The sequence below is a fragment of the Platalea leucorodia genome (genome assembly GCF_965183815.1).
Source record: "Platalea leucorodia genome assembly, contig: HAP1_HAP1_SCAFFOLD_146, whole genome shotgun sequence".
In the NCBI taxonomy this organism is placed as follows: Eukaryota; Metazoa; Chordata; class Aves; order Pelecaniformes; family Threskiornithidae; genus Platalea; species Platalea leucorodia.
Genome location: NW_028121397.1, coordinates 74,147 through 100,269, shown reverse-complemented (window position 1 = coordinate 100,269; position 26,123 = coordinate 74,147). Strand labels below are relative to the sequence as shown.

Sequence of the window (26,123 nt, the reverse complement as noted above, 5' to 3'; positions counted from 1 at the left end):
ACCCCGGGGCGCTCTGCCTTGCAAAGCTGTCTTTGCCAGCTGCTCCGCCCCTGCACTGGTTCCAGTGCCCGCTGCAAAGCCAGCAGGTGCCTTGGGGTTGAGTTGAGAGCTGGCGTGAGCTCCAGGGAGTCCTTTCTCCGACAGCTCCATGCCTGGTTAGTGGCCACTGCAGGCACCCAGGAAATGTTTGCAAGATGCTCCCGAGTGGAAGGGAGAGAGGATTGCTCTCGAGTAGCCCTGTGTTTGAATTGCATTCACTGTCATTCCAATCTGAAGAAGTATATTGAAATATTTCAGGGGCGCTGCTCTGTCCTGTGCTCGTTTCCAGACGTGGCTGCAGGCAGTGGTTATCCAGCTTCCCGGCTGGGTGCCAGGGCTGACCCGCAGGCAGGTCGCGTGGGTACGTCGTGGCTTTTTACTGCCTTTGAGAGCTGCCAGCTGGAAGTCCAAAGTCAGCCAGGCGCCTCTGCAGGTGTGAGAATACAGAGCTGCGCGTGTGTGCCGTGTCATTCCGTGATCCCCTTGTATGTTCTGCTATTCAGTTATGACGGTACAGATCAGGGCATGTGATGGTAACTTCTCGTGGGTGTTTGGTTGTAGACATGGCCACAGGATGGGCTTTTCCAGCTCCTCGGATGGATCCAGGGCTGGATCCCAGCTGGCATCCCAAGGGTGAGTAGTCCGTCTTTATTGATTTTACCGAGTAAGCACTCCTTTTCAATAGTTTATTAATGTGAAATTGGCCTTCATACTTTCTGTTAACGTCCTCAAAGAGGAAAGCCTAAAGCTCAAATAGGGAAGTATTCCCAAAAGATACCGGAAGGTGCAAAGGAAATCCTGAAAGACTTGGAGCAAGCAGCACCTGGTTGGTGTATTTCCCTCTGACCTTATGACTTGGGCAGCTGAGGTTTTAGATTCGTGTATGGACGTGCTGTAGCCTGCACAGCAGGAAGGGATCAATCAGAGCCTCACCGCAGTGACGCTCGATTTCACGCCTTGCGTGGGGTGGTGAGCCACAGAGATGGTCCAGCACAGCATCTGCTACCAGCTGTGGTTCAAGCTGAGTCCCAGGGGCAGCTGCTGCCCCCGTTGTACCATTACTGGTCAGAGCTGCTTTGTGCAGACGCTGGTATGCAGGTGTCAGGAACCGGCGTGTGCTGAATTTGTGTTCAAGGCAGGCATGATGTCCCAAGAGATCTTGGCTGCCCTTTCCTCATGTTGGAAGTCAGGTGCAGATGCTGATTCTGCTTGTGATTGACTTTCAGCCTGCAGACTGATAGTGGTGGTAGGACGAGCGTGAGTGGTGGTGGTGCTCCTGGAGCGCGTGCGGGACTTGCGGAGGAGCGCATTGCTCATGAGCCGTGAGAGGGCCAGCACCCTGGCAGTCGCTGGAGGGGAGAGGGCCCTTGGGCAGCGGGGAGGATGGGTAGGCAGATTTGGGTGGCTGGGACCGTGTCGCGAATCCTGATTTAGGATCCTGCCAACTACGCCAGTTTGTCGCAAAAGAGTGATTTAGATCGCTTAAGGAATCACCATCAAAGGTAATAGCAAAAGTGGTTTTCATATGATGTTGTAAAACTTTGACTTAACAAAGTTCGATGGCGAGGTTCACTCTTAATTACTGCATGGAAGAATCCTACAAAGGAAAACTGAGTTACACTCGAGTTAGACTGATTCACAGAGAGACCGGGGACACAAAAGGGTAAGGAGGACCCTCCCGTAGAGTCACGAGGTTCAGAGTGGACCCCCTTGCTTTCTAAACTCCTTCCTCAGAGAGGAGACTAGGTGCAGATGGGTCCAAACCTAGTCTCAGACTTGGTCAACAGTTTGTGTCTAAAGGATTGTACATGCCAAGTTTATGTAATGTTTGATTAGCATCAATTCAGCCTGCAATTAAAGTTACCAAGACAAAATCAAAGTTACCGTACTACAAGGTTATGCACGATATCAGTCACTTACCAAAGATCTGTCGTTGGTAAAAGTGGTTGAGTCTCCATCCCTGGAGGTATTTAAAAGACGGGTAGACGTGGTGCTCGAGGGCATGGTTTAGTGGTGGACTTGGCAGTGACAGGTTAATGGTTGGACTCGATGATCAGATTGAAACGAGAGGAGTTCACAGCCTGGCCATGGCTCAGGCCCTTCCCTCTTCCAGAGCCTGCCCCAAACCACGGGCAGTCTGGTCAAGGGGCTGAGCACACCCATCACGGACGGGCAGGATTTGCCTGGGCTGCAGGCCGCATCGATCCCCTTGCCAGGATCGGAGCAGCCCAGGCTTCACAGCCTGGTCCAGCCCCATTGCTCTCCTTGAGGTCTGCAGACTCTTGGTGACACCTCGGGGTCAGGGGTGGGTTGGAGCTGGACACGCAGCTTGAAGCTGGACCCCTAACTTGAAGGCACCCTTGAGTGGTTCATTCGGTTAATTCAGTCTTGGCTGGTTTAGCTCTCTGTTTCTGGTTGCATTTCAGAAAACTTGGCTGGGGTTTTCCTCTTGGAAGGAAAGTGTTTTGCATACAAATATGTAAATACCTTCCAATTCTTTTCCCCTTTGCTGGCTTTCCTCTCGGCAGCGCCTCCCCACATGGCATCCGTTCAGAAGACTGAAAGTCCTACCGCTCTTTGCAAAATTAAACCTGTGGACGTTATTTTTCATACATGTCAGCTACCAGCAAGCTTTTACTGGCGGCTTTTTTCTGTCACTAGGCTTTGCTCTGCTGATGTTCAGCTATCACTGAAAAGCTCATCACACCGGGTAGTTTACTGAAAACATTTTATTGTAATCAAGAAGTGACATAACAAGGCTGCAATGTATTCTGCAAATCATTCTGCTGCTATTTTATAACAGATACCAGCTGCTTCTGCCAGGCAATTAAAAGAAAATTCAACTGTGAAAATTTTCAGGACAGAAAACTCCAGCCAGACTAATTAACGGTGGTTAAAAGTAAGAGGCCCCAGCAACGCCTTTCATGTTGCGTGGTCACAACTCACAATTCTGTACAAAATGTTCGCTTTTTAAAGCTCCGATGTAAAAATCAAACAATCCAGCGGCAATTTTTTAAGTGCAACGCAGGGTCTTTCATGTCATCATTTGCAATGCTTGAACTCGTTCACATTTCAACAAAGTTTAATACAGATGACTTGGGAATTAAGTCTTTTTTCATTATCTGTCATTCTATGTAGGGACAGATTTCACTTTTTGGTCATCTTGCTCCTTGTCTTTGCTCTTCTTCCATTTGTTCTTCTTGTGCTTGTGTTTGTGGCTCTTTTCCAATTCCATTTCATTTCCAATGTGTTTCTTCTGCTGCTTCTGTTTCTTCTGCTTCTTGTCCTTCTTCTTCTTTTTTTTCTTGTTCTTTTTCTTGCTGTCTTGCCTCTCTCCTGAGCTGGCTCTGCTCCTGTGGCCTCCAGTCTGACTCTCAGAAGGGCTTTGGCTACGGCTGCGCCTAACACTGGGACTGCTTTGCCTTTGACTTCGCCTTGCTTCAGGCCGGTCACCTGCAGCAGGTGCTGCTGTATCCTCTTTCACCTTATCAACAGCCTTTTCCTTTGGGTCGTCATGAGTTTTCCCTGCCGCTTCCTCACCTTTTGCAGATACCTTACTCTCACTTTCATTGCAGTCTGGTACAAATGCAGCCTCATCAGTGTCTCGCGTTCGATCAGAAGAGAGCGGCGAGGAGCTGCTCACCTGAGGCTTAGGCTGGGCAACACTTTTATTGTTTTGTCCAGTCACGTTCTCTTTCTCATGTTTTACATCTGGCGATTCCTCTCTCCAAGGTGCTTTATTACCACCTGGCTCTTTCTCTTCATTGCTCTTTACTTCTGGTACGTGCTTCTCTTTCTCTTCTCCTGCGTTTATATCTAGAGGTTTGGGTTCCTCCAATGTGCGCTTGGAATCGTGAGCAGCTTTGTGATCAGACTGCTGCCGCTCAGGCGGAGGGCTGCAGCTGCTCCTGTTGGCGTCTCCAGTGCACTTTTCGGACAGCTCTGCTCGTTCGTCTCTCGGCTTACTCTCCTGGACTGACGTAGATTCTCTGTTTTGAGAAGGGGACTCTCTTCCCCTTGCTAATTCACTCTTTTCATCTCTACGCTTGGAACTAGAATAATCTCTGTTGCCATCACGGTCAGAATTTTTGTCTTGCTTAGGAGTAAAGTCTTTAGCAGCGGATCCATGGCCAGTATCAGGCTTCTCTGAAAATCTGCAGTCTTTGGAAGATTGGGAAATACTTTTTCCATCTCCTTGCTCGGTTGCACGTTCTGAGGGGTCGTCTTCTTGCTGAACACTGCTCTTTCTCTTCTCAGAGGTGTCTTTGTCTGACAAAGAATGATCCCGGTCTTTGGTTTTTCCTTTTTCATTTGACATCGAACTTTTTGAACTTTTTGCGTCATGCTGGGAGCTTTCATAACTCACCTCTTTTGTAGTTTTCTGTCTTTCCTTCAAAGGCTCCGTCTCTTTTTCACTCTGTTTTACAGGGTTTGGTGGCTTAGCACTCGCATTTTGTATAACATTAGCAGGTTTTCCTACGGTTGCGGGCACCTGGGTAGATTGAATGTCTTCCTCTTCAGACTCAAAGTCATCCTTCTCCCACTTTGACTGAGGGACCTGGATCATAATAACCATGTCTTTCTCAGGGGCTGTGATATCATTATTATACTCCTCCATGGTCTTAATGACAGTTTGTTTTGTGTCTGGCTTTTCTTCAGTCTTTCTAACGGGGCTTCCTCCAGTAGAACTAGTGCTAAGAGGAAAAAAGCTGACATTAATCGTGGGTGAGATATACGCACCGCCATCTTTTGTAACAGTTTAGAAAACGGCTTGTGTTTCCATTCTAAATCTTGCGTATTTTTTCAAAAGATGTTCAATTAAGGGAACAGACGAGAGAAAGGATGAGTCCACTAGCTAAGACTATGAGCAATCAATTAATTTAGTACCTTCCTACTCTACATTTAATTAACAAAGACACGAGATTATCAGATTGGGGACTGTCTGACCTGGTAATTCCTTCATGTCCTGCTTCTACCAATGGTAGATAAATTAGCTATACATTCTTGTTTCGACATCTAAGCAAGCAATTAGGGAGAGGTATACACAACCACAGTTTTATTCTCATGTCCCAGTGTTCTTCTTCAGAAAAAATGTACGTTTTAAAAACTGTTTAGAATATCAAGACGCTATCTTAAGTCTCCAGTGACGTCTTAAATGGTTTGAGTTTGCGCTGTCCGGCTTCTTTAGATGCTGAAATGTACGTAATAACAGCTTCACACTAGATTCACTCTTTCAAAGAAGTTGGCACTGAGCTGGAAGCAGTGTAGCTGTGTCAACACGGCACTGTGCTCAAAGCTCAAATCAGTACAAGATATTGGCAACCAAGCTGCTATTTCTGCAAGGTATCGTTTCATCTCATACTGACAAAAGTAGATCATTACAGCACCTTGCAATTTTTCAAAGGCAACATATTGCATGGTAGAGACATGTCTGTTATCCTTGCCTTTAGCTGGATCTGAAGGAAGACCTCGAGGGGACTCCTCAGAGAGTCAACATATAATGAATAAGAAGGGGGGAAAAAAGTCCCAGAAGTAAGGGTGAAAGACGTCATCAATGAATTAACCTTATGAGCTGTCTGGGCAGTACAGACTGCTTGTTTTCTTTCACAAAATTTGATTCTGACCCAAGTACAGCTTAGCAGGAAAGATCACAGATTATTCACTCATTTAGCACAGATTTAGCTGTTCCTTTCATTAGTCACCATAAAGACTTTTACATTTGTTTGCGGGGGGGAGGGAGGAAAGAAAGAATAGGAAAAGAAAAGATGAGGTACCTGGTGCAATGTACCAGAGTTGCACTAGATCCATCAGCTGCCGTTCCTTTGCTTCTTACTTTTCCCTTTGCTTTTTCTTGCTTAACTTTGCTGCTGTTCGGCTCAGCTTTCTCACCAGGTTCTTCTGCAGGTAGCACATTTTCTCCACTCACAACCTTTTTGCCAGTTTCTTGGTTAAGTTTAATCTTTTTGGCGGGGTTGTTAAGAAAAGCAGGTTTATCCTCTTCTGGAGTTTGCTCTCCTTTTTCACCATCAGGCTCAGTCTTCCCCTTTGGTGGTCTTTTCGAGTCAGCAGCTTCTGGTTTAGAGGCCTTTAGGGAAGTCGCTTCATGTTCTTCAGCAACCTTTTCATCTACTTTTCGTTTTCTTTGTTCAGGTTTTGCATCAGAGGGGTTGCTTTTTTCAGCAGGTGTTTTTGACTTGCCCTCTTTGTTGGAGGGCTTCTCCGACTTGGTTTCTTTTCGATGGTCTTTCTTTGCCGTTTCCTCGTTGGCTGCTCTGGTTTCTGGGTGATCTTTTGTAACTTTGGGGTGAGCTTTCCGTGGGGAACCAAGAGCCTTCTCAGCCTTTTGAGAGGAAGAGGTTTTAACACTGTCTGTCTTTGGCAACTCTTCCTTCACTTTTTTCACAGCAGGTTCCATTCGAGGAGATTCTTCACGATCGCTGTCCACCTCCTCTTGGGAAGCTTTAGCTGGTTTTATTATGCTGTCGTTCTTAGGCAGAACAGCCACTTCTGCTTTCCGCTTTGTCTTGTCAATTTTTGCTTTTGGCTTCTCCTTCTCTTTTTTCACCTTTGCAGATACTGGTTTGAAAGCAAGAGAATCTGCTTCCATAGGCTCATCTCTCACAGGGGTGGCATCGTCTCTTCTTGGGAGCATGAACAGAGAGTCCATTTTAACATCTGCTGCTGGAACTGGCTCTTTGGCTTTCCTCGCACCTTCTAACAACTCAGCTTTCGGAAAGCCTTCATTCTCATCCCCTTTTCTTCTCTTCTGGGGGTTTTTATCTTTATTTCCTTTGCCATCTCCCAGTGGATGTTCCACCTCCTTCTCTTTGGATTTTGTAGCATCTCGGATGTCATGGCTCTCTCTTCCAGAAGGTTTTTCAGGGTAATTTCCAGCTGTATTACGATTTCTGTGGCTCTGCCCACCAGGATAATCCTCCCTACGTCCCCAAGCCTGTGGCAAATTCTCTCGTCTGGTCCCAGGCGGACCAAACCTATCTGGAGAAAAGTTGCCCCTGTTTACTGGAGGCGGAGGTTGAGGGCCAACAGCAAAGCTCTTGTGAAACTTTTTGTACCATTCTCTAGAGTTCCTTTCCCATTCTCTGTATCTTTCCTTTTCAAATGGATCTCTCAAGTCAACAGATCTGCCATAGCACGCTTTCATATCATGTGGAGGAACTTCTCTGTATCTGTTAAAATACTCCCTTCCTCCTTCCCCTCGAGGTACGGTCCGTGTAGTGGGAGAGTGGCCTCTAAACACTGGAGACCTTGATCGTGAACGGTATCTTCTTAGCCTTGAATGGTGATAACCCCGTGACCTTGACCTAGAACGATATTTATGACTCTTCCCTTTGCCTCTTCTTGAATACCGTGGGGATCGTGAGCAGGAACGAGAATGGGAACGACTAAAGGATCGAGAGTAGGAGCGAGAGCGGGAAGAACCTGATCTTGACTTGGAGTAGGTGTATGAACTTCTCGAGTAAGATGAAGCACTATAGGGAGACTTGGACCTTAAAAAAAACACAAAACACAAAAAGAGTGAAGTTAACTCAAAACAGTCGCTCTCCCCAGTTTTTTTCCTCCCACATTTGGTTTGGGTTTCTTTTCCTCTCCACAGGCTAATGCCAAAGCTTCTTTCAGCTGCTGACATACTGCTACTGCAAACTGAAGAACTTGATCGTATGTAAAAGTTTCTGCTTAGGAGACAGAACAGCTGCTGCATTGTTAGTGTACCAACATACAGGAAGGGGAAGCGTATTTCCACCCACTTCTATGACATTAACTACCATAGCTATTGATTGATCTAAGGCGGGGTATACTGGCCTCTACTGGTACATGAACGCACACATTTTTCACTACTCAACAACTACCTGCAGTGCAAATCATTTTTGTTGCAGTAAGATGCAAAAAGTGCAAGTCTTAATGGCTAGAGTGCAGTATCAAACACCAAGAAAACACGATTTAGCCTGAAGACGGCAAAGCTCCATTTTAAAATGCCAGCTGAGTCTCTTCATCTTCACTACTGGTTTGGCAATTTGTACAGGATGCAAAAGACTTGTACTGCAATCTTACACCCAGGACTATTTACTCCTGTCGCTGCTGATCCCTTGACTCATCCAATCCATCTGACGATGGAGAGGTGGAGGCGAACTCCTCCTGATTCTTCTAGACAACCCGCTTCTCCATTACGGACGTGTAAAGCAGTTACCTGGAAAACAAACGCCTACGCTCCTTTTGAATCTTTTTATATTCCATCGGTTCTTTACCAAAATCCTTTGTAAACTCATCACATTTGGACTTTTTCTTCTCCCTGTTAAAAGAAGTTTGACCTTTCTTACAAGGATAGTTTGACCTTTCTTACAAAAAGACATCAAGAAACAAACCCTGGCCGATAGGAGAAAATGTCTACGGCACGCAAATGCAAAAGGTGAACATCCTAGTTAAGCAAAGCCAGTTTAGAATGCCTAGAAGTTTCAGGGAAAGCTTTAGAATGACATTTGTCTGGGTTTACTTTTGCATGGTTTCACCTGCAATGAAAAAGAATATTGCAAAAACCACTAGGTCATCTTTGCTTATGTCAGACGCACTTTAGTGTAACTGCAGTCCGATATACTATCGCAAGAGATACAAAAATGAAAACCAACGCAACTTCATTGAGCCAAATACTTACTCCTCTTTAGGCCTCTGTTGTTCTCTGTAAAACTCCTCCCTAGGTAAAGGAGGTGCTTGTGTCGTTGGGATGGTATTTGAAGGAGCCGTTGGTCCTGCTGTTGGTACCCAAGCTGGCGACCTGTTGGCAGGAGCTGGGGGATATCCTGGAGGGGGGGCAGTGCACCCAGCAGCTGGAGGCTGACCAGGGGGAAACTGAGGAGGCAACTGGGGCGGTGGTACCCGCGGTGGGAGAGGAAGGGCATGGGGTGGTGGAGGATGCAAGGGAGGTGGAGGCACAGGCACAAAGATGGCTATTGATGGTGGCAGTGCTGGGGCCTGAGTCCTTTGGGTACGTTCACTAGGCGGGCGTCCTCGATTTGAACTTCTAAAGAAACCCAAAAACATGTGTCACTGTTTGTTACGCTCTGCCCCAATTTTAAAGAGGAAGGCGAAGGAAGCGGGAGCACGGTGGCGAGCACTTCTTGTTCTCAACTTAAGCATTTCTCTCCCTGCTGTCTGTTCATTAGAGACTGCCCTCATTTCTTGATCCTCAGACTCGCCTTCCACATCCCCAGCCCCAGCGGTTCCCTCAGTCTTCTCTCCTTATACTCAGCTTTGCGCCTGTGGATGGAGGCTGCCCGTGCTTGAAAGACACTCCCATCTCCCCTGTGCCAAGTGCCCACCGCTCCTCTGCCACTCCTTGATATGGTCAATACTTCACACTTCTGATCTTCAAAGCACTGCACAAATACTAACTCATCTTCTCTCAAACTTCTTTTAACTTCTTCCACATAAGCCTCCTATGTTGTTGCCTCATGAGGATGTGTTTGGCCTGGTTTTGTCCCCAAATTGTTATTTTCGGGCTTACTGAATTTGAGATTTTAGACAATCTGTGGGATGGATCCTGGGGTTTGTTTTTATTTATCTTTAGCATAGTATGAACACAATGCCCCCTTACAATCTATCTATAACAAATATGTACCAAAAGGAAGGACTAACTTGACACTGCAATAATAGAGAAAACAGACTCCTCTCTCTCTCTCCAACTGAGAGAAAGCAGCTTGGCTATTTCAGAGGACTGAATTGAAGACATTCAAAATTTTTATAAAATAACACAACACAGTGTTGACTATCCAATGCTTTGCTCAATCAGTATCAACTAAGTTGGTAAAAAAGAATGTTGGAGGCTGATTTCTATGGGGAAATCAATTTCTCCAGCCCTATTCAGCCAGTGATCAGAAGGGTGGCTTTCCACCTCACCCTTTAATGATATTTCATTTTTGTATGTAATTATGCTTTCTTCAAACAGTGTTCATTTTTCAGAGTCCTCTTCTCAATCATGTGCTGCAGTTTTCTTTTAAATACTCTTACTGCAAGCATAGATCCCCTTCGTTAAAGCCAATTCAAACGAAGCCATTTAAAAACGAATTACCACTTGTATTCTCCACAACTATCTGTGCACACTTATTTCATTCTAAATCAGCTTTAAGTTATTACATTATTATTTACTGTATAAGCTACGTGTTATGGTCTCGTTTAACAGGTTACAAGTAGGAATATATTGAATTTCTGTAGCATACTTACAGCTCCCAGCCTGGTCTGCCAGCTGCTGAGCGAACTGCGCTGGCTCTCCTGGGATGGCCTTTTGGCGTGGAGAGAGGAAAAAGAAAAAAATCCCATTCAGTTGATCTGAAGATAAGTTTTGAAAAGAACTTCTCAAGTTATAGTTGCTTACCAGTTGTGTGTATTGAGTGTCCTTGGGGGCCCAGAAGACTTGGTAACGCTGGTTGTCTTACTACAGGAACCCGACAGCCCTTGTGAATAAATGCAAACAGTTGGAAAAGAAGCTCTGCTAAAATACAAGCAGCACTGCATATGTTGAAATAAAATTTACCTTCTCTTCCACCAAACTGCCGATTGACTGAAAGGAAGATTTAGAAAGCCCAGCAGCACTCACCAGCGCAGCAGGAGGCAGAACAGTACCGGCATCACTACAAAAAAACCCAAATTTTTATTATTCAAACAGTGTTTTGAAGTGCTACTTGAAATACAAAGTCCCAAGTGAGAAAAGGCTGACTATAGTAAATGGGGAAAAAAATGAAAAAATAATCTTCTCCAGATGTACAAATGGGAAGTTGGCCGATTCCAAATGAAGCACTGACGAGAAGTCTGTTTGGACTAGTGGCATTTAACGAGAAATAGAACAGAATAGACTAGACTATTTCAGTTGGAAGGGACCCACAACGATCATCTGCTCTGACTGCCTGACCAATTCAGGGCTGACCAAGTTAAAGCATGGGATTAAGGGCATTGTCCAAATCCCTCTCCAACACTGACAGGCTTGGGGCATCGACCACCTCTCCAGGAAGCCCGTTCCAGGGTTTGAACAACCTCTCGGTAAAGAAATGCTTCCTCATGTCCAGTCTAAGCCTCCCCTGGCACAGCTTGGAACCATTCCCACGTGTCCTATCACTGCATCCCACCGAGAAGAGATCAGCACCTCCCTCTCCACGTCCCCTCCGCAGGAAGCTGCAGAGGGCAATGAGGTGGCCCCTCCGCCTCCTCTTCTCCAAACTGGACAAAGGCAGAGTCCTCAGCCGCTCCTCAGAGGACATTCCTCCCAGCCCTTTCACCAGCTCTGTTGCCCTCCTCTCGACGCACTCAAGGACCTTCACCTCCTTCTTCAATTGTGGGGCCCAGAACTGCACACCGTGTTCAAGGGGAGGCCGCAGCAACGCTGAATACAGCAGGATAATGACCTCTTTTCACTGGCTGCTTCCCCTGCCTTTGATGCATCCCAGGATGCAGTTTGCCCTCTTGGCTGCCAGGGCTCACCGGAAAAATATTTTAGTAAGCTGGCTGCACATAAAAGGATTGGAGTACGTATAGCCCAGACACTGACTCTCAGTTGTGGAAGATGCAAGAACTGAAATTCTCTTGGGAAACGTTTATGTGCTGGCTCAGTGGCTGCCTTAGAGGTTCTTTTGACTTGTGACCTTTGTAGTCAACGGTACAGCTGCGCCTGACAGTCTTCTGGACAGAGTGGCTCTTTGCATTCCAGGCATAAAATCGAAAGGACAGAAGCCCTCAACAACAGTACAGATTTTCCATGTATTTTCATACCGCTTCACTGGGTTGCCAACTAGGACTTTGTTGGTAAATGTTTGTAAAGACTTCAAATTTACAGTGTTTCAATGTTTATTATCCAAATCTGCGTGCGGCGCTGACTACACGGCATTACTGAGGATGACTCTGACTTATAATACTGATGATAGAAATACTGTAGAAAAAAGTGATGTGAAACACCTGGTCAGTTTTACCTCTCATTGGGCTTTTTCACTTTTCAGGAAACGATTATTTCCTCAGTACTAAAGAGAAATGAATGCACTCCAGAAGCTCTGACATAACCAAATGCTTACTTTAGGAATTGCTAGCCACTTAAACTCAAAGGGCTCCTGGGGGAAAAAAGTTCCTCTTTCAGGGTCAACGCGTACTGAATGACTTGTAAGAGAAGCAAACCAAAATACTTTGGAGAAAATTCTTGCATGAGGCACGCTTCCAAATTATTAAAGTGTCCTCATTCAAAGTAAAACCCAAACCCAGAACGGCCACAGTTCTCTGGAACTGTCACTAATGCTATAGAAATCGCTAGCTGAGAAGCTCAGGAGAAACAATCTAACTTCTTTTATATTCGTGTTGATCTACAGATTTCCTTACCAAAAAGGTCCACCTGGCTTTTCAGCAGGGGCCAACGATGACAGAGCAGCAACAGAAGAAGAAGCCAGACAAGCCAGTGGACTCATGAGTGGATCCCGCTGGCTGGAAATTGTTGGCCAGAGCAGAGGCTGCAGGTTGCGGGCTGTTGTTTGCCTCAGGAGTGGTGGTGGAGGTGGTGGCGGTGGCGGCTGCTGCTGCTGTTGCTGCTGAACCTGCTTATGGAGCCCTTTTGCGTAGCCAGTCCCATTTCTGAAGTTGTTCACAGCCTAGAGGCAGGAAAGCATTTACAAAAAGTTAATACGAAACTTCAGTAGACAGACGAAGAAAAGCCTGCACGGAGTAAAACTCCTTGTGTATCCTGTAAATGCTATCAGTCCTAAAATGAATCAACATACAGATGTATGGATACATCACACTGAACACTGATATTCATGACTTGCAACTCAGAGTAGCTGTATTTAAAGTACTCCAGCGTTAGCACTGAGTTTGAAAGTGAGACAAGCCTGTTAAACAAAAGGGTGACCTGAATTTGCCAGATTGTCTCTAAAGAGTTGTAAGCTTCTGTAACAACAGATAACGTATTTGAAAAGTAAATTGAGCCTTACTCCATTTAGCCTTGCTTAAGGAGAGGTAAATGAATATCTTCTTCCCTTTCAGCTTTTGAAAAATAGACTTTTCCTTGCCAACAGTTTACGTGAAAGTCATCGTGTTACCTGGCGTAGGGACTTGTTGGCGACTAAAGCGTCAGGAGAAACGTCTGTTTGATGACATGTGGGGCATCTGTGTTCCTCAGAGTCCAGTAACGCTGTTCTAATACCTGTGAATCATCAGAATCATCAAAACAGCTTTTAGCCAAACTAAGGAGTATTTTTGGGCTCTAATCAATTCTAAACACAAGTGTGTGGTTAATGGGTGAATATGGTCTTGAATTGAGAGCACGGAGCGATCAATGTTCAACAGTGTAAAAAATTTCCAGTCTGCAGCAAATAACTATACGGTTTGATATTGCACTCATGCAACACCTGAAGATGTAGAGGAGGCTGTGCCTTGATGTTCCGACTGATCTTCTTTCCGCTGGCTAGTACAGTGAGAAGTCACTAACCTCAAGGTTAATGAAGAAAACACATTTCAACACATTAGGAGGTTTGAGTTCTGAAGGTTTTAACCAACCCTCCGGTGGAGAAGAAGGCGGATTAAATGCCTGACTATCCGTTTGTTGCAGACCACACCAAATCACCAGAGCTGGCTATATAATTTTGTATGAGAGAAAGGGCTGTGGACAAATAAATGCAGTCACTATCTAATTCTGGAATCTCCTGCACAATTACGCACTCTTCTCATACTCGTCCTTCCGTATTGTGCTGGTCTGGGCGGGGACAGAGTTCATTTTCTTCATAGTAGCTAGTGGGGGGCTATGGTTTGGATTTGTGCTGGAAACAGGGTTGGTAACACGGGGATGGTTTCCTTATGGCTGAGCAGTGCTTACACAGAGTCAAGGCCTTTTCTGCTTCTCACACCGCCCCACCAGCAAGGAGGCCGGGGGGGCAGAAGAAGTGTGAAGGAGACACAGCCGGGACAGCTGACCCCAGCTGAGCCAAGGGCTATCCCACACCGTATGGCGTCATGCGCAGCATATAGAGCTGGGGGAAGAAGAAGGAAGGGGGGGATGTTGGGAGTGATGGCGTTTGTCTTCCCAGGTAACGGTTACGCGTGATGGAGCCCTGCTGTCCTGGGGATGGCTGAACTCCTCCCTGCCCATGGGAAGGACGGAATGAATTCCTTGTGTTGCTTTGCTTGTGCGCGCGGCTTTTGCTTCACCTGTTAAACTGTCTTTATCTCAACCCACCAGCTTTCTCGCTTTTACCCTTCCGATTCTCTCCCCATCCCACTGCGGGGGAGCGAGCGAGCGGCTGGGTGGTGCTTAGTTGCCGGCTGGAGTTAAACCACGACACGCGTGTAAAGAGATTTAACGAGATACATAAAAAGGGGAAAAAGCTTTCTGCCTTTTTTTTTTCCTTTCTACAAGGAGAGTCCTTTCCTAGTCAGGCTATACTTCAGTCTTAAATCGAACTGGTGACAAAGTAATGCCGTTATCTCCTATGTCTGCTTTCAGAAGATCAGTTTGATGTTTGGGATTAACAAACCTGGGAGTAACACTTACATTCGTCACAGTAACTGTTTCTACAGCAGGGAATAACCACGGCATCAGTCATTGTATCTTTACAAAGGAGACACAGCAGCTCCTCTGGAACGGGATCATGGGAGGAGGAGGGGGAGGACGGCTCCTCGGGTAAAAAGGGTGGCTTTTCCTTCTTGCCTCTGGCATAAGCTTCCCTGGAGGGGGGGGAGGGGAGGAAAAAGAAAAAAGTGAAAGACGAGGAAAGGAAAACTTTTCCAAGCGTAGGATTTTATCAAAGGAAGACAAGAGATGGAATTCTCCTCGCTCCACACTAGCCTTCGAAGACGCAGGCATCTCGTTTAAACTGCTTTTCTATAGCCACAAGACCAGAAGAGGGAGGGGGGAACAATTTTCCTTCTGCAGAACTCTCCCATTCATTGGATCAACTAAGAAATTGGCTCCAACTACAACAATAATGTTTTGACAGCTAGAAATTGGGTGCAAGGAATCCCACCTCTCCTTTGCCAGGGGGTAAAGGTAAATTGCAGGCTCAGGATGAAGTGAGTCTCCGAGTAATTCCATTTTATAAATAAGGGCAGTCTATGTTCCAGCTTCTACAAAAGGAGATCCACGACAGAAAAGCAGAAGTGCTACCAAGTGCATTTCGTAACAGCCCCTCTTGTCAGCCCACTGCTGGATTTTCTGAGTTTAGAGCAACAGGGAAACTTCAGCCTGTTTCACACGTGAGCTTGGATAAAAGTCAGAGGGGGAGGAAATCTCAGTCCAACGGCGATGGGTTACATTTTGCAAGAAGCCTTTGAAACATAAACCAGCAGCAAAACGAGCTTTCAGAGAGAACAACTCCCACTGTCAACACTACTGAAATATTTTGCAGAAATACAGATTCTTAGCACAGCACTAGTTTAACCAGCTTCCAGGGCCATGAGCAGTAGGGCCACCCTATTTTAATCTTAGAAAGTATCACAGATTTTAAGGTTCAGATACAACGACAATGCTTCCTCCCCTGCAATTACAGAGGCTGGCCGATTTGGTCGCCTGGCCACTCAGACATTTACGCACAGTTTCTCTCATTCGCTTTTGGGTCGGTCCAATGAATTCCCTACTTACGCATTAATAGCTGGTATGGCATACTTCCCAGTGTTGGTTAGCATAGCACCCTTTGTATTGGGATCTTTCACCTCTATCAGGAAACTCCGTGGAATTCCCGTGCTCCTTTTAATTCTGGGAACAGACTCAACATTTTTGCCCTGTTAAGAGAAGAAAGGCAAACATAGCTCATCTTAAGACCCACACTTAAAATGACATGTCCATGATTATTCTAAGCAGCAAAAGCCTTTAATCCTCTCCTTTTCCTTAACAGAAGGGTTGCTTGACTAAAATACTTATTTTCCTAAATGAATATAGCCAGGGTGTTCCAAGGCTTGAGCAGTGTTTTGAACGCCGTCGACACTCTTGGGCTTAACTTCAGGTTCCTTAAGGGTGAAATATCCCTTAGCCTGCCCTCCGCTCAGAAAAGACACCAACCCGCTCCTCCTCCAAAGCGCAATTCCCAGGGCAAGCTCAGTTCAGTGCTCTGAACCAGGCACTGAGGAACTGTATATGAAGGTTCAGTTCATACCTCACGCATATACAACGGTAAATGGCATGCATACTCACCCAGAGGCTTGTGTCATTAAAACAGGCAAATATTCAGCGGGTGGGGTCAACAGAAAGGAGCTTGGGTTTATACGAAATACTAAAAACTGTGAACTGTTGTTAAAAAGAGTTAAAACCAGAAACATTTCCAATGATATTGGAATATCTAAAAATATGCATGAAAGTTCACAGAGAAAGATCTATGGACATATTGAATGTCTATGACCTGGAAAAAATAAAAGTTTACATTTACAACTCCAGGTTTCCCTTGAATTTTGAAGGGCTTCACCCCCAGAGAAACAATTCCAAAGATGAGCAGTCATGTAGTTGTTAGGTAACTGCCAAGGTAAAAAAATGAACCCCCAAGTAACACCAGAAGTCCCCCTCAATCTTACCCCATTTGTTGGGCAGTTCTTTATATAGTGGCCAGGTTGTCCGCAACGGAAGCAGGTATATGATGGTGGAAGCAGACCCAAGGGTTTCTTCATGTAACTAAAAGGTTTTTGGGAAAAAGAAAAAGCTATGCGTGCGTCTCTCTTGTTAAAACAAACATCTCTACGATTTTTCCATCATCTTCAAAGAACAGATTGGACGTTATCAACACTTACTTGATTGGATGATACTCATGGCAGGACTGTGTCATCATAGCCTTGATTTTATCTTCTTCAGAAGCATTGGCCTCAGCCAGATTGGCAGTCTGTTCAACAGGCAATACACACATTAGAAACACATTTCAGCCCACACGGCCAAAGACACCACCACTCCCCCGATCCTGCAAAGAGCAGCACAACGCGGGCTGAGGTTGCATGAAAACAGCCGCTGACAGAAAACAGAGCCGTGCTGAAGATGCGCTGGGGAGTCCTTAGGCCACTGCAGGGGGTTTATGGGCCTGGGAACCTACTTGAAAAGAGCCTTCTTGGGCACTCCAAACCTTGGGCTCTCTTTGTACCTCACACAAAGACTCCTGTAACCAATCCAATGTGCTTCCAAGTGGACTGAAGCTCTGTGTAGGAAAAATTATACTATCCAGCACTTTTAAACGGATTTTTAAGCCCCAGACTATTTGAAGCAGAAGATAGCCCCTGGACATTTAATTGAAAAAGATGCAGGCAAGTACCATTATTTACATTTCGCAGCAGTAAAAGGACACACAAGAGTCGGGGAAGTGGGTCTTGCTGGCTGAAATTCAGCTTCAGACACAGAAGCATTAAAAGGAATCAAGCTTTTTATAATCCCTCAGCAAGACAAAAGATTCTTGTCAGTGGACCACGATGTGCTGTAGGCAGTCCCAGCTGCACGTTCCCCCCCGCTACCCTCTTCGTATTCAGCGATTTAACTGCAGCAAGCAAAACCTGCCGGTTTTTCCAGTTTACTGTGTCCTTTTAACATACAAATCGTAATAGAAACCTTATCCAGAATTACTGAAGGTAGCTGATTTTTCTTTTAAGTCGTGTTTGTTCCAATGTTTTTATTACACACCAGCCCAGATACAAGCAGGGCCTGAGGGAGTGACTGTAAATGATCTGGACCTTCAGGCACTGATCATGCAGGTCAACCACTCCTGCTTTTGTTTTTAGATGCATTCACTCCCAAAAGCAACCAACCAGGTTCAACATTCTCTGAAATGGTTGTTTCATATACACAGTTTTTTCTCCACAGTCACATAATGCAGATCGACATCTATGAAATCATTAATGTTTATAGAAAACTTTACAGATACTTGACTCGTTTGTTTGAACCCAAACGGTTTACAAAACACACCCAAAACCCACAAAACCTTACTAGGAATAGACCAAAATTCAAACATAGCGTTTCATACATAGGAATAATAAAACAGAAACCTGCTAACACATTGCCTCCATGCTAAGCCAGTCTGCACTGAAGAGGTCAGAGCAAGTAACAGTTTTGAGCTGCTTTATGCTATGTTCCTGTATTTTTCTGAAATACTTAAATTTTCTCAAAAGCTTCAATGTGTGCCCTACTTGGACAGGTTTTCACATTTCAGAGTAAAACTTCACAGGAGTTTACAGAACCAAGGACACGTTCAGAGACAGCACCAATGGAGACCAATTTCTTTTGGTGGCTGCCTTCCAAACAAATTTATGTTTCCTTCCCCCCAGTGTACACAATTTAATTTCTGCAGGAAGAGAGGGAAGAAGTTACCCGTGGGGAGAGATTTCTCTTTCTCGGCAATGAACTCCAGCCTTTATTTTCAGAAGAAAGAACCAGCTCCTCTGCATTAAGCCCTGCCTTCTCTAATCTTTGTAACTTTGCAGACTAGGAATTCAGTTGGCTAGCACTACGCCTGTCACAAAGGGCCATCACTAGTGCTTTCCCCGACAAAGTGACACCTGGCTGAGCAAAACCAGCAAGCAGCTCCATAGCAAAACAGGGCATTACAACCGTTTCAGAAGGGCACATCTGCTAAAATGCCACACATGCGCATCGGCATGTTCCTCTCGACAGTTAGGTACACTGACACAATTTACACAGTCTGCATTCAAACAAATTAGATCGTGGTGTCCACTGTAGATACGCTACAATTGATGAAATTGTGCAGCATCCGCAGAATGCATCTAGAACTATAAGGACTAGAAATTCAAAAATAGCCATGCAATTGTCCGTGTTCCAGAAGCGCTTCTATTTTGGCTGTTGCAAACCCCCTTGAAATGGCCATAACTTACAGCCAATTAAATTCTTCTGTAAAAAGTGTGTTAGTTTCCAACGCAAAATTAACAAAACATAGGAAAAACGGTAAACGGCTTCCGAAGTGCTGCTGCTTTGTGTCTTGCAGATGAGTAATACTGCAACATTATGTTGAGGCTGAGTTCCCATACTGGTAACTCCTCTTTACAGGATAGTACCAAAATATACACACGTTTTAAAGTTAAAATAAAAACTTTAAATTGCTAAGAATTAAATTAAAGTTGTGTTCACATTACAACAGTCATCCAGCTACAGATCACGGTATAGGACTTAAAAATATGAAGCTAACACAGTTTTTTTAAAGTATTTGACAAGAATACGTACATACCTTAGCAAGCTGGCCCAGAGAAATAGATGCAGAAGAGTCATCAATCTGTTCACAAAAAATGAAACACAGATTCAAGTTCTACAATCAAAACACAGCAATAGTTAACCTCTGCTGTAGCCTGAGAGCCTGCGCTATGTCCTCTGAGTGTCACTCAAAGAGGCATTTCTAACCTAGTGCAATCTGTATCTGCTCAAAACAAAGTCCAAGCCTATGACAGCTTAAGAGTGCCTATGTGGTTCATGAGAAGAAACTAAAAGAACCAAACCCGCTTGCGATCAACTCACTGCTCCAGAATATCGCAGAGAAGGACCCCTGTCCAATGTTCACAACTGCTTAAAAGCTGAAAGGGTAAGGAAGCTGTCAATTTTCAGCTCAAAAGGACTTAAAAAAATACTTGAGTTTGTTTGAGAAGGAAGCATCACGACAGGAGACTTCTTTTCAGTGTAGTTTGTAAATTAAGCAGTTAACGTCTCATCATTTAGAAATGCACACGGTTTGGGTTTATGAACGCAGTACAGTTGCCCGTCAAAATAAAGCACAGGCGTATATGCCCTGAAACATGAACTCTGCCCCTCCTGTCCACCAGTTTAAGAATATTCACCGTCCCCCACCAAACCCAAATAAGAACACCAATCCATCACCAACACATCAGCCATACAAGTAACCACCACTTTGTCTAGACAAAAATCAACTGCTCAAATTATTGAAATAAAGGTGACCGAGAGTTTGGCCAAACTAAAAATTCAGCCAGGAAGGACCACAGTTGTGCCTGACGGTGCTAAAACAACGGCCATGACTCTCTGCATTTCTGCAGCCTCGAAGGACAAACACCAACTAGAGATCCTTGCTGTTACTGAAATAGTAATCGAAGTCAAAAAGGATCCACTTTCCTGCTTTGGGCGTAGTAACATTAGGGCAAGAGCGCAAATGTGGAAGTGGAGAATGATAGCTAACACAAGACAAGACAACGAAGAAATATTCAAAGTGTAAGCTTTTGTGCATGCTTTTTAAAAAACTCTTAACTCATTTCAATTTTGCTGCTTTACTCTTCAACAACAATTGGCAAGCTTTCCAGTGCTTTATTCCTGAAAGAAACAAAAAGCACACGACAAGCTGTACAAACATACATCTTGCCAGCTCTAGGCAGCCAGATGGAGAACACGGCACCACGTTCAGCTGTGCAAACCCTGAACCTACATGATCTAAAACCGATCACGCGTCCTCTGTACAACACAAAGTCATTCAGGACATGTTCTAGCAGACTCAGTACGAAATACAACGCATTACTGGGCACAAATACCAACGTTCACATCAGAGCTGTGCAAATAATGGCATTACTCAGTTTTTACTATGCCCAATCAAAGACATTGTATTTACAACATATGCTATGTTTCACTGGAAAAGATATTAAGTTAATGTTTGGAAAACTACTACAAAGCTGCATTGTTTAGAATTAAGGGCAGTGTGTAGAAAAAAGTGTGAGATTGTGTTTTACATACTGCTCTTGATGTGCCACTCGCTGGCTCAGTTCGACTTCTTCTAGAAGAAGAAATAAAGGTGATCAGAACTTCAAATAAAGCACTTGTACCCAACGTAAAGTAGTGAAAACCGATTATAAAACCTGAATATCAAAACATTATGTCCCGATAGTCTCGTACATGTGGAAATTTATTCATATACACAAACTGTTCTCCCTTGGTACATGCAGTGCAACTAAAAAAAAATCCCCAAATCACGTTTCTACTTTGTCACAAATTACTCTAAGGCTTACAGCTATAGAACACAGCAGTGCAAGAGCAAGCCCTCAGGTATTTTGTCTCTGCTATGGAAGTATCAAAAATACAAAGTCTGTACTACAGGTCTGTGTTCTTCCATAATCAGCCACCAAAACACGAAGGTCACTTTAGCCAATGTGGGTGCCCCCAGCGTTACAAATAGGCACCAGATACAGCACTTTAGTTTCTAAGAAAGAACAGGGACAGTCTAGACACTTTGAAGTGCAAGTGCACTTATGTTAAAAAAATCAGCCGTCGGACAAAGAAATACCAAACCCGTCAGCAGCAGAGTCTTTAGAACAGGGTTGCTTTGTGGAAGCCCAAGCCCTGTGCTCAGGTATCTGCCATATTTAGCTATGAAAGTGCCAAAATATTAAATGTGTTACGTATGCTATATTGACTCAAAATAGTAATAGAAAGGTCACCTGAAAGCAGTTCCTGGGGCTTTGTGCGATTTAGGAGTCCTGCGACAAAAGAAAAAGGTCTTGATTGCCAGAATTTGCATTAAGATAATCTTGAAAATGTTACAATAGTTTAGGAAATATTTATTACATTTGAACACTCGCTGAGATTCCACACACTCATGGATCTGTACCTGCATGCTACTCATCATGGATCAGACATGCAACCGCTGATAGCGTTAGCAAACAATTCATACATCCTCCAAAGTGTGCCATGAGCAGAGGCAATTCAAAGGCTGCAGTGGAATTTAGGTACAAATAGAGAGAGTGCCATTCTTTCCTCATCCCCACATGCAGGCATTTATTTGGTCTTTGATGCTAGCAGCATCTCTCCTCTCCTTTCAGGGCAGCATTACAATACCAGGAGAGGGTGCCATCCAACCCGAAACGGAGGATGCATTGACAAGACGGCGCTAAGCATACGCGTTGAAATTAACCCCCAACACAAGGCCCTGTTTATAAGCACAACGCTGTGGCGTCCAGAATTACCAGGCAGCGCCTGAAAGCACTGTAACAACCACGGCAGTAATACGCCCAAAGTTTACATGCAGAGCCACATTAATCCAGGGGTTTTTGCTTGCAAAGGCTTCCTGGGTCCCAGGATGCTCCTGTACTGTTGGTTCAAGACACGCTGTAACTCATCAGTTTATTTACTGAGAACCAACATTAGAAAGACGTGGCAGAACCCCAAGCTAATAATATCAACTAATTGTGGTGGAGAGGTGTATCTTTAAGTAGGCTGGCAAACAGGACCCTCCAAACAATGCCAGTGGAGCTAATATAGAACTGGACTGCATGAATACATAAATGACAGCAATAATCCTGTAGTCGGGATTGCATTTGAAGGGCTGTCATTTTAATCAATATGCCCGGTTCTCTGTCCTCCGTGAATCTTAGGAATACAGAACTAAAACCTGGGGCACCGGTATCACCTCAGGGTAAAAACAGACTTAGAAGGATAACTAGTAACATTTGGTACCGTGCTAAACGGCTTACTGAGTTTCAAGTTTGGAAAGGATTAACCATTCCTTCATCGTACTTGCACAAAAGGCAATATACTTTAGGATATTGTTGTTTTTCTCTTGCCTGAAACGGACATTGTCTTTAGGAAACTACTAAGAATCACTTCTGAATGGAACTTCTTGTTTGCATGGTTCGCCAGCCGGCAACTCTTGGTCTGTCCTCTAGAGCTAGCGTGCAAAAGCCCCAGATTTGGGGGGTAAGAAGAGCTGCCATATCCCTCCCCCTCCCTCCCCCAAATGCAAGGAAGAGTCAAACCCCGAGAAGCAGACTCTTCGGAGATGGGAACAAATTACAAGTTTACACTACAATGCCTATCTGTCTGTACTATAAAAGCCATCAAAGCAAACACATATAATAAGGAATCTCTCCATGTAGAGGAAACAGGATCCACAACTTGGCTCTCAGAAGAATCAACCCCAAGAACAAACCCAATGAAACCATCTTAAAAGTTACCACTGTTGGAGGTTGAACCCCATGGCCCAGCAGGTCTGAAAAGGTAAGTCTGCTTTGGGACAGATACATTAAAATTTACCCCATTACAACAAAAACTAACAGCAGCTTTCACAAGAAAGATCCAATCGGAATGCCTCTGTAAACTAAGAGCAATAAAAAAGTTAACACACTGAAACCCCCAACAAAGAATGCAATGCTTTACGGATACTTACATCACGTAGGGTTTGCTGGCAGCTTTAACTCCTGCAACAGGGATTCTTCGAACGACGACCGAGGAGTTCTTAGGAATGAGGGCGTTATCATCGGTGTATTCTGCAAACAACACAAATACAGACAAAAACATTAGTCGCTTCCGAAGAATGTGTATTAATAGCTAATTACACAGCACTTCAGAGAACCCCCTCACAGATGTCAAAGCAAAATTTGATGTGTAACATCGCGCTTTTATCATCTCAACACACTAACAGTACAGTTCAAGAAATCTTCAGGTCTGATAATCAAACACAAGCAGCACCATCTTGTTCTTTTTTTTAAAATAGTTGGAATGCCAACAGCAAAATGGTCCCAAGGGTCACTAAAGGAGGCTCTGCTAATGCATGAGGTTCTTTCCTGACCTAGCTGAAGTGGCTTTTGCTGCTGTTGGGCTCCAAACCCAGGAGGTCTTTGAAGAAAAACAAACAGCAGCAAAGTCTCACCTGCATACACCAGATTCTGAAGCCTGACCAGCTTGCCCTGCAGCAAAACAGGCACTGCGCTAAAGCCTGGAAACTCTGCGCCATTGCTTCAGTAGCCGTTCACTAAAAACGCTTCAGCTACGCTGCTGGTGCTCAGGACGGACAGAACACGGAAGAGAGCCTGCCCTCGCTGCCTATTTCTTGGAGCTTCATCCATCAACAGCCACACTTCTCAGCTGCTCGTTACGCTGAAATGGAAACGGGGCTGGCAGTTCTAGAATTTGGATCACAGAAATGTTGGGCGGTTTTTGAGCTTGCTTTCACAAGCAGGGCAGAATGGGCTCCAACGCGGTATCTCCCCTCTTCAGCTGCTCATCTCGTTTGAACGAACCAAAGGAACGTGAATACTTTCCATTCACTTTTTGCAGAGCAGAGAGACTCAAAGGAAATTCCTTAGGAAGGCAGCCTCGGAAAGCCTCTCGAAAACAGCGTGTGCCTGAAGCTACCCATGCTCTGCCTTGGCTCACACCATGTCAGTCTGCTGAAGAGGAGGAAAGCCGCCTGACCTTTACACAAGGCCCCAACAAAAAACCACCTGCCTGAGACACTTGGACTGAGACAGCTTAAAATGCAAAGATCTCTCCATGAGAATGGTTTTGATATTGCACTTCCACAAGCTGGATATGACTAAATATGTTAAAGCACTCTCAGCAGCCATTCCCTGTAATCTGCCTACAGTTTTCAATATCAAAAGCCCTTACCTTCACAGACTAAATCAGAACGATGGTCTGAAAACCAAAGATGCTGCATACCCAGCCAAGCTCTGTCAGGGTGGTTTTGCTCAGTGATCACATACAAAATAGCAATATTTCACAATTTACGCTCCATTTTTCAGTGTCTTAGTCCTAGAAAGGACTACCATTGACAAAACCAGAAGCTTTTCCAGAAGGCCCATATCCTGAAACCAACCCCTAGAGCTCTTCTCAAAAGGAAAATCTAACCATTGCACAGCCCCCTGTCAAGAAAGGCCTGCCCTGGGACGTTTTGATGGAGCAGGAGCTCCGACAGTACTGAGGCCCAGACAAAGAACGGGGAGCTCATGCCAGCTGCACTTCTCGAAGCCCCAAGCTTCAAGGTTTTGAGCTGCTGAACGAAGCCGTGCAGAATATTCTTCCTGCTCCAGATCACAAACCACCGGATTTCGATTTCAGAGATACGCGATAAGCAACAGTGGCTCCACAAAAAGGCAGGGGTTTGCTACGCCTGTGCCCAACTGAGGATTGCGGGGGTTCTGCAGAAGATTGCAAGCGGCAGCACCTCTCCTAGAAAGAGACTGTATATATGAGGACAGCAACCAATGCTTTGATTCACAAATCATGCAAGCCTGCAGCGGTCAATTTGAACACGCACAGCGGGTGTACGACGCAGAAAGAGGAATAAGACCTCTTTTAGTGTCTTGTGACAATTCATTGACCGTTAGAGGAGAAGCATTGACATCTGCCTTCTGAAGCGACTATCCGTGCATGTATCTGGAGAGAGACAGGTACGTGCTTGTTTTCAATCCACTTGTTAAGTGCACACTGAAGAGAGCTCCAGCCATCTAATGACAGACTGCTATAAAAATGAATTCACCTTCCAAGTCAATCAGTCCACATTTAAATGGATCACCTGAGGAGTGACAATAGCTTGGTGAAGTAACGGCTTTATTTGTGTAGGACACTCATCATGGCCCATATTGGTATTTGGTGCTTGAAGGATCCTACTGGCTCAGCCAGCAGTCAGAGAATTTGTGGAAGAGTGTTTGCATACAGCAGAGGACATTGCTGAGCTCGTTGTGGGAAGGGACCTGGGGCCAGTTGGCTTTCATACATTTATTTTTCCTTTGCCTCAATTAATTGAATGCATTTTGGTGAGGAAATTTTGTTAAAGGTGAAGTCAAACCATGTAGACTAAAAAGTTAATTTTTTTTTTTTTTTTTTTTTTAATCGGAAAGGACTAAAGCTAAAAAACGTGTCTAAAACACAGCCCTGAAGGTAGCTGTCAGGACAGCGACGACAAAACAACAGCTCTGTCGGGCCCCCAGCACAAGTCACAGCTACCGACTGTGGCCGAATCCCGTTATCGCGTCCCACCCCGTGCCCACCACCCCCACCCACCTTCTTGGGTCTGGGCGTTGGAGATCTGCAGGTCACAGTTGGCCGCCTTCAGCTTCTCGCGGCCCATGATCTGGCGCTTCAGGTCGCACAGGGAGATGTGGAGCCCATTGAAGGTGACTGTATCGTAGTTCAGCTTGGAAAAGAACTTATAGTGGATGCACGACATGGTCGGTGCCTGCTCCGCGACGACGTCTACCGCAGCAGACGGCGTCGCAGCCTCCGCGCCAGGACAGGGCCTGCGGCAGCTCGGGGAAGGGCCCACGGAGGGGGCCAGGCAAGCAGCACGGGCTGGGCTCAAGGCCGCTCAGAGGCCACAGCGCTCCACCACGGCCAGGCCCCCTGGCCTCAGGCAGACTCGGCTGATGGA

General features: G+C 45.1%; 1 protein-coding gene across 1 annotated transcript; it reads right to left on the bottom strand.

Annotated features, from left to right (window-relative positions):
- Positions 1-3,169: 3,169 nt before the first annotated feature.
- On the bottom strand, positions 3,170-25,922 carry LOC309603604 (E3 ubiquitin-protein ligase RBBP6-like; the record flags this gene model as incomplete). The annotated part of the gene is made up of 18 exons (XM_082338405.1): positions 3,170-4,733; positions 5,814-7,547; positions 8,246-8,347; positions 8,708-9,070; positions 10,273-10,330; positions 10,424-10,502; positions 10,583-10,679; positions 12,406-12,671; positions 13,119-13,222; positions 14,567-14,739; positions 15,653-15,792; positions 16,576-16,672; positions 16,789-16,877; positions 19,215-19,259; positions 20,714-20,750; positions 21,415-21,453; positions 23,139-23,238; positions 25,757-25,922. The coding sequence occupies 18 exons, from the start codon at positions 25,920-25,922 to the stop codon at positions 3,170-3,172; spliced, it is 5,253 nt and encodes a 1,750-aa protein (XP_082194531.1).
- Positions 25,923-26,123: the final 201 nt, after the last annotated feature.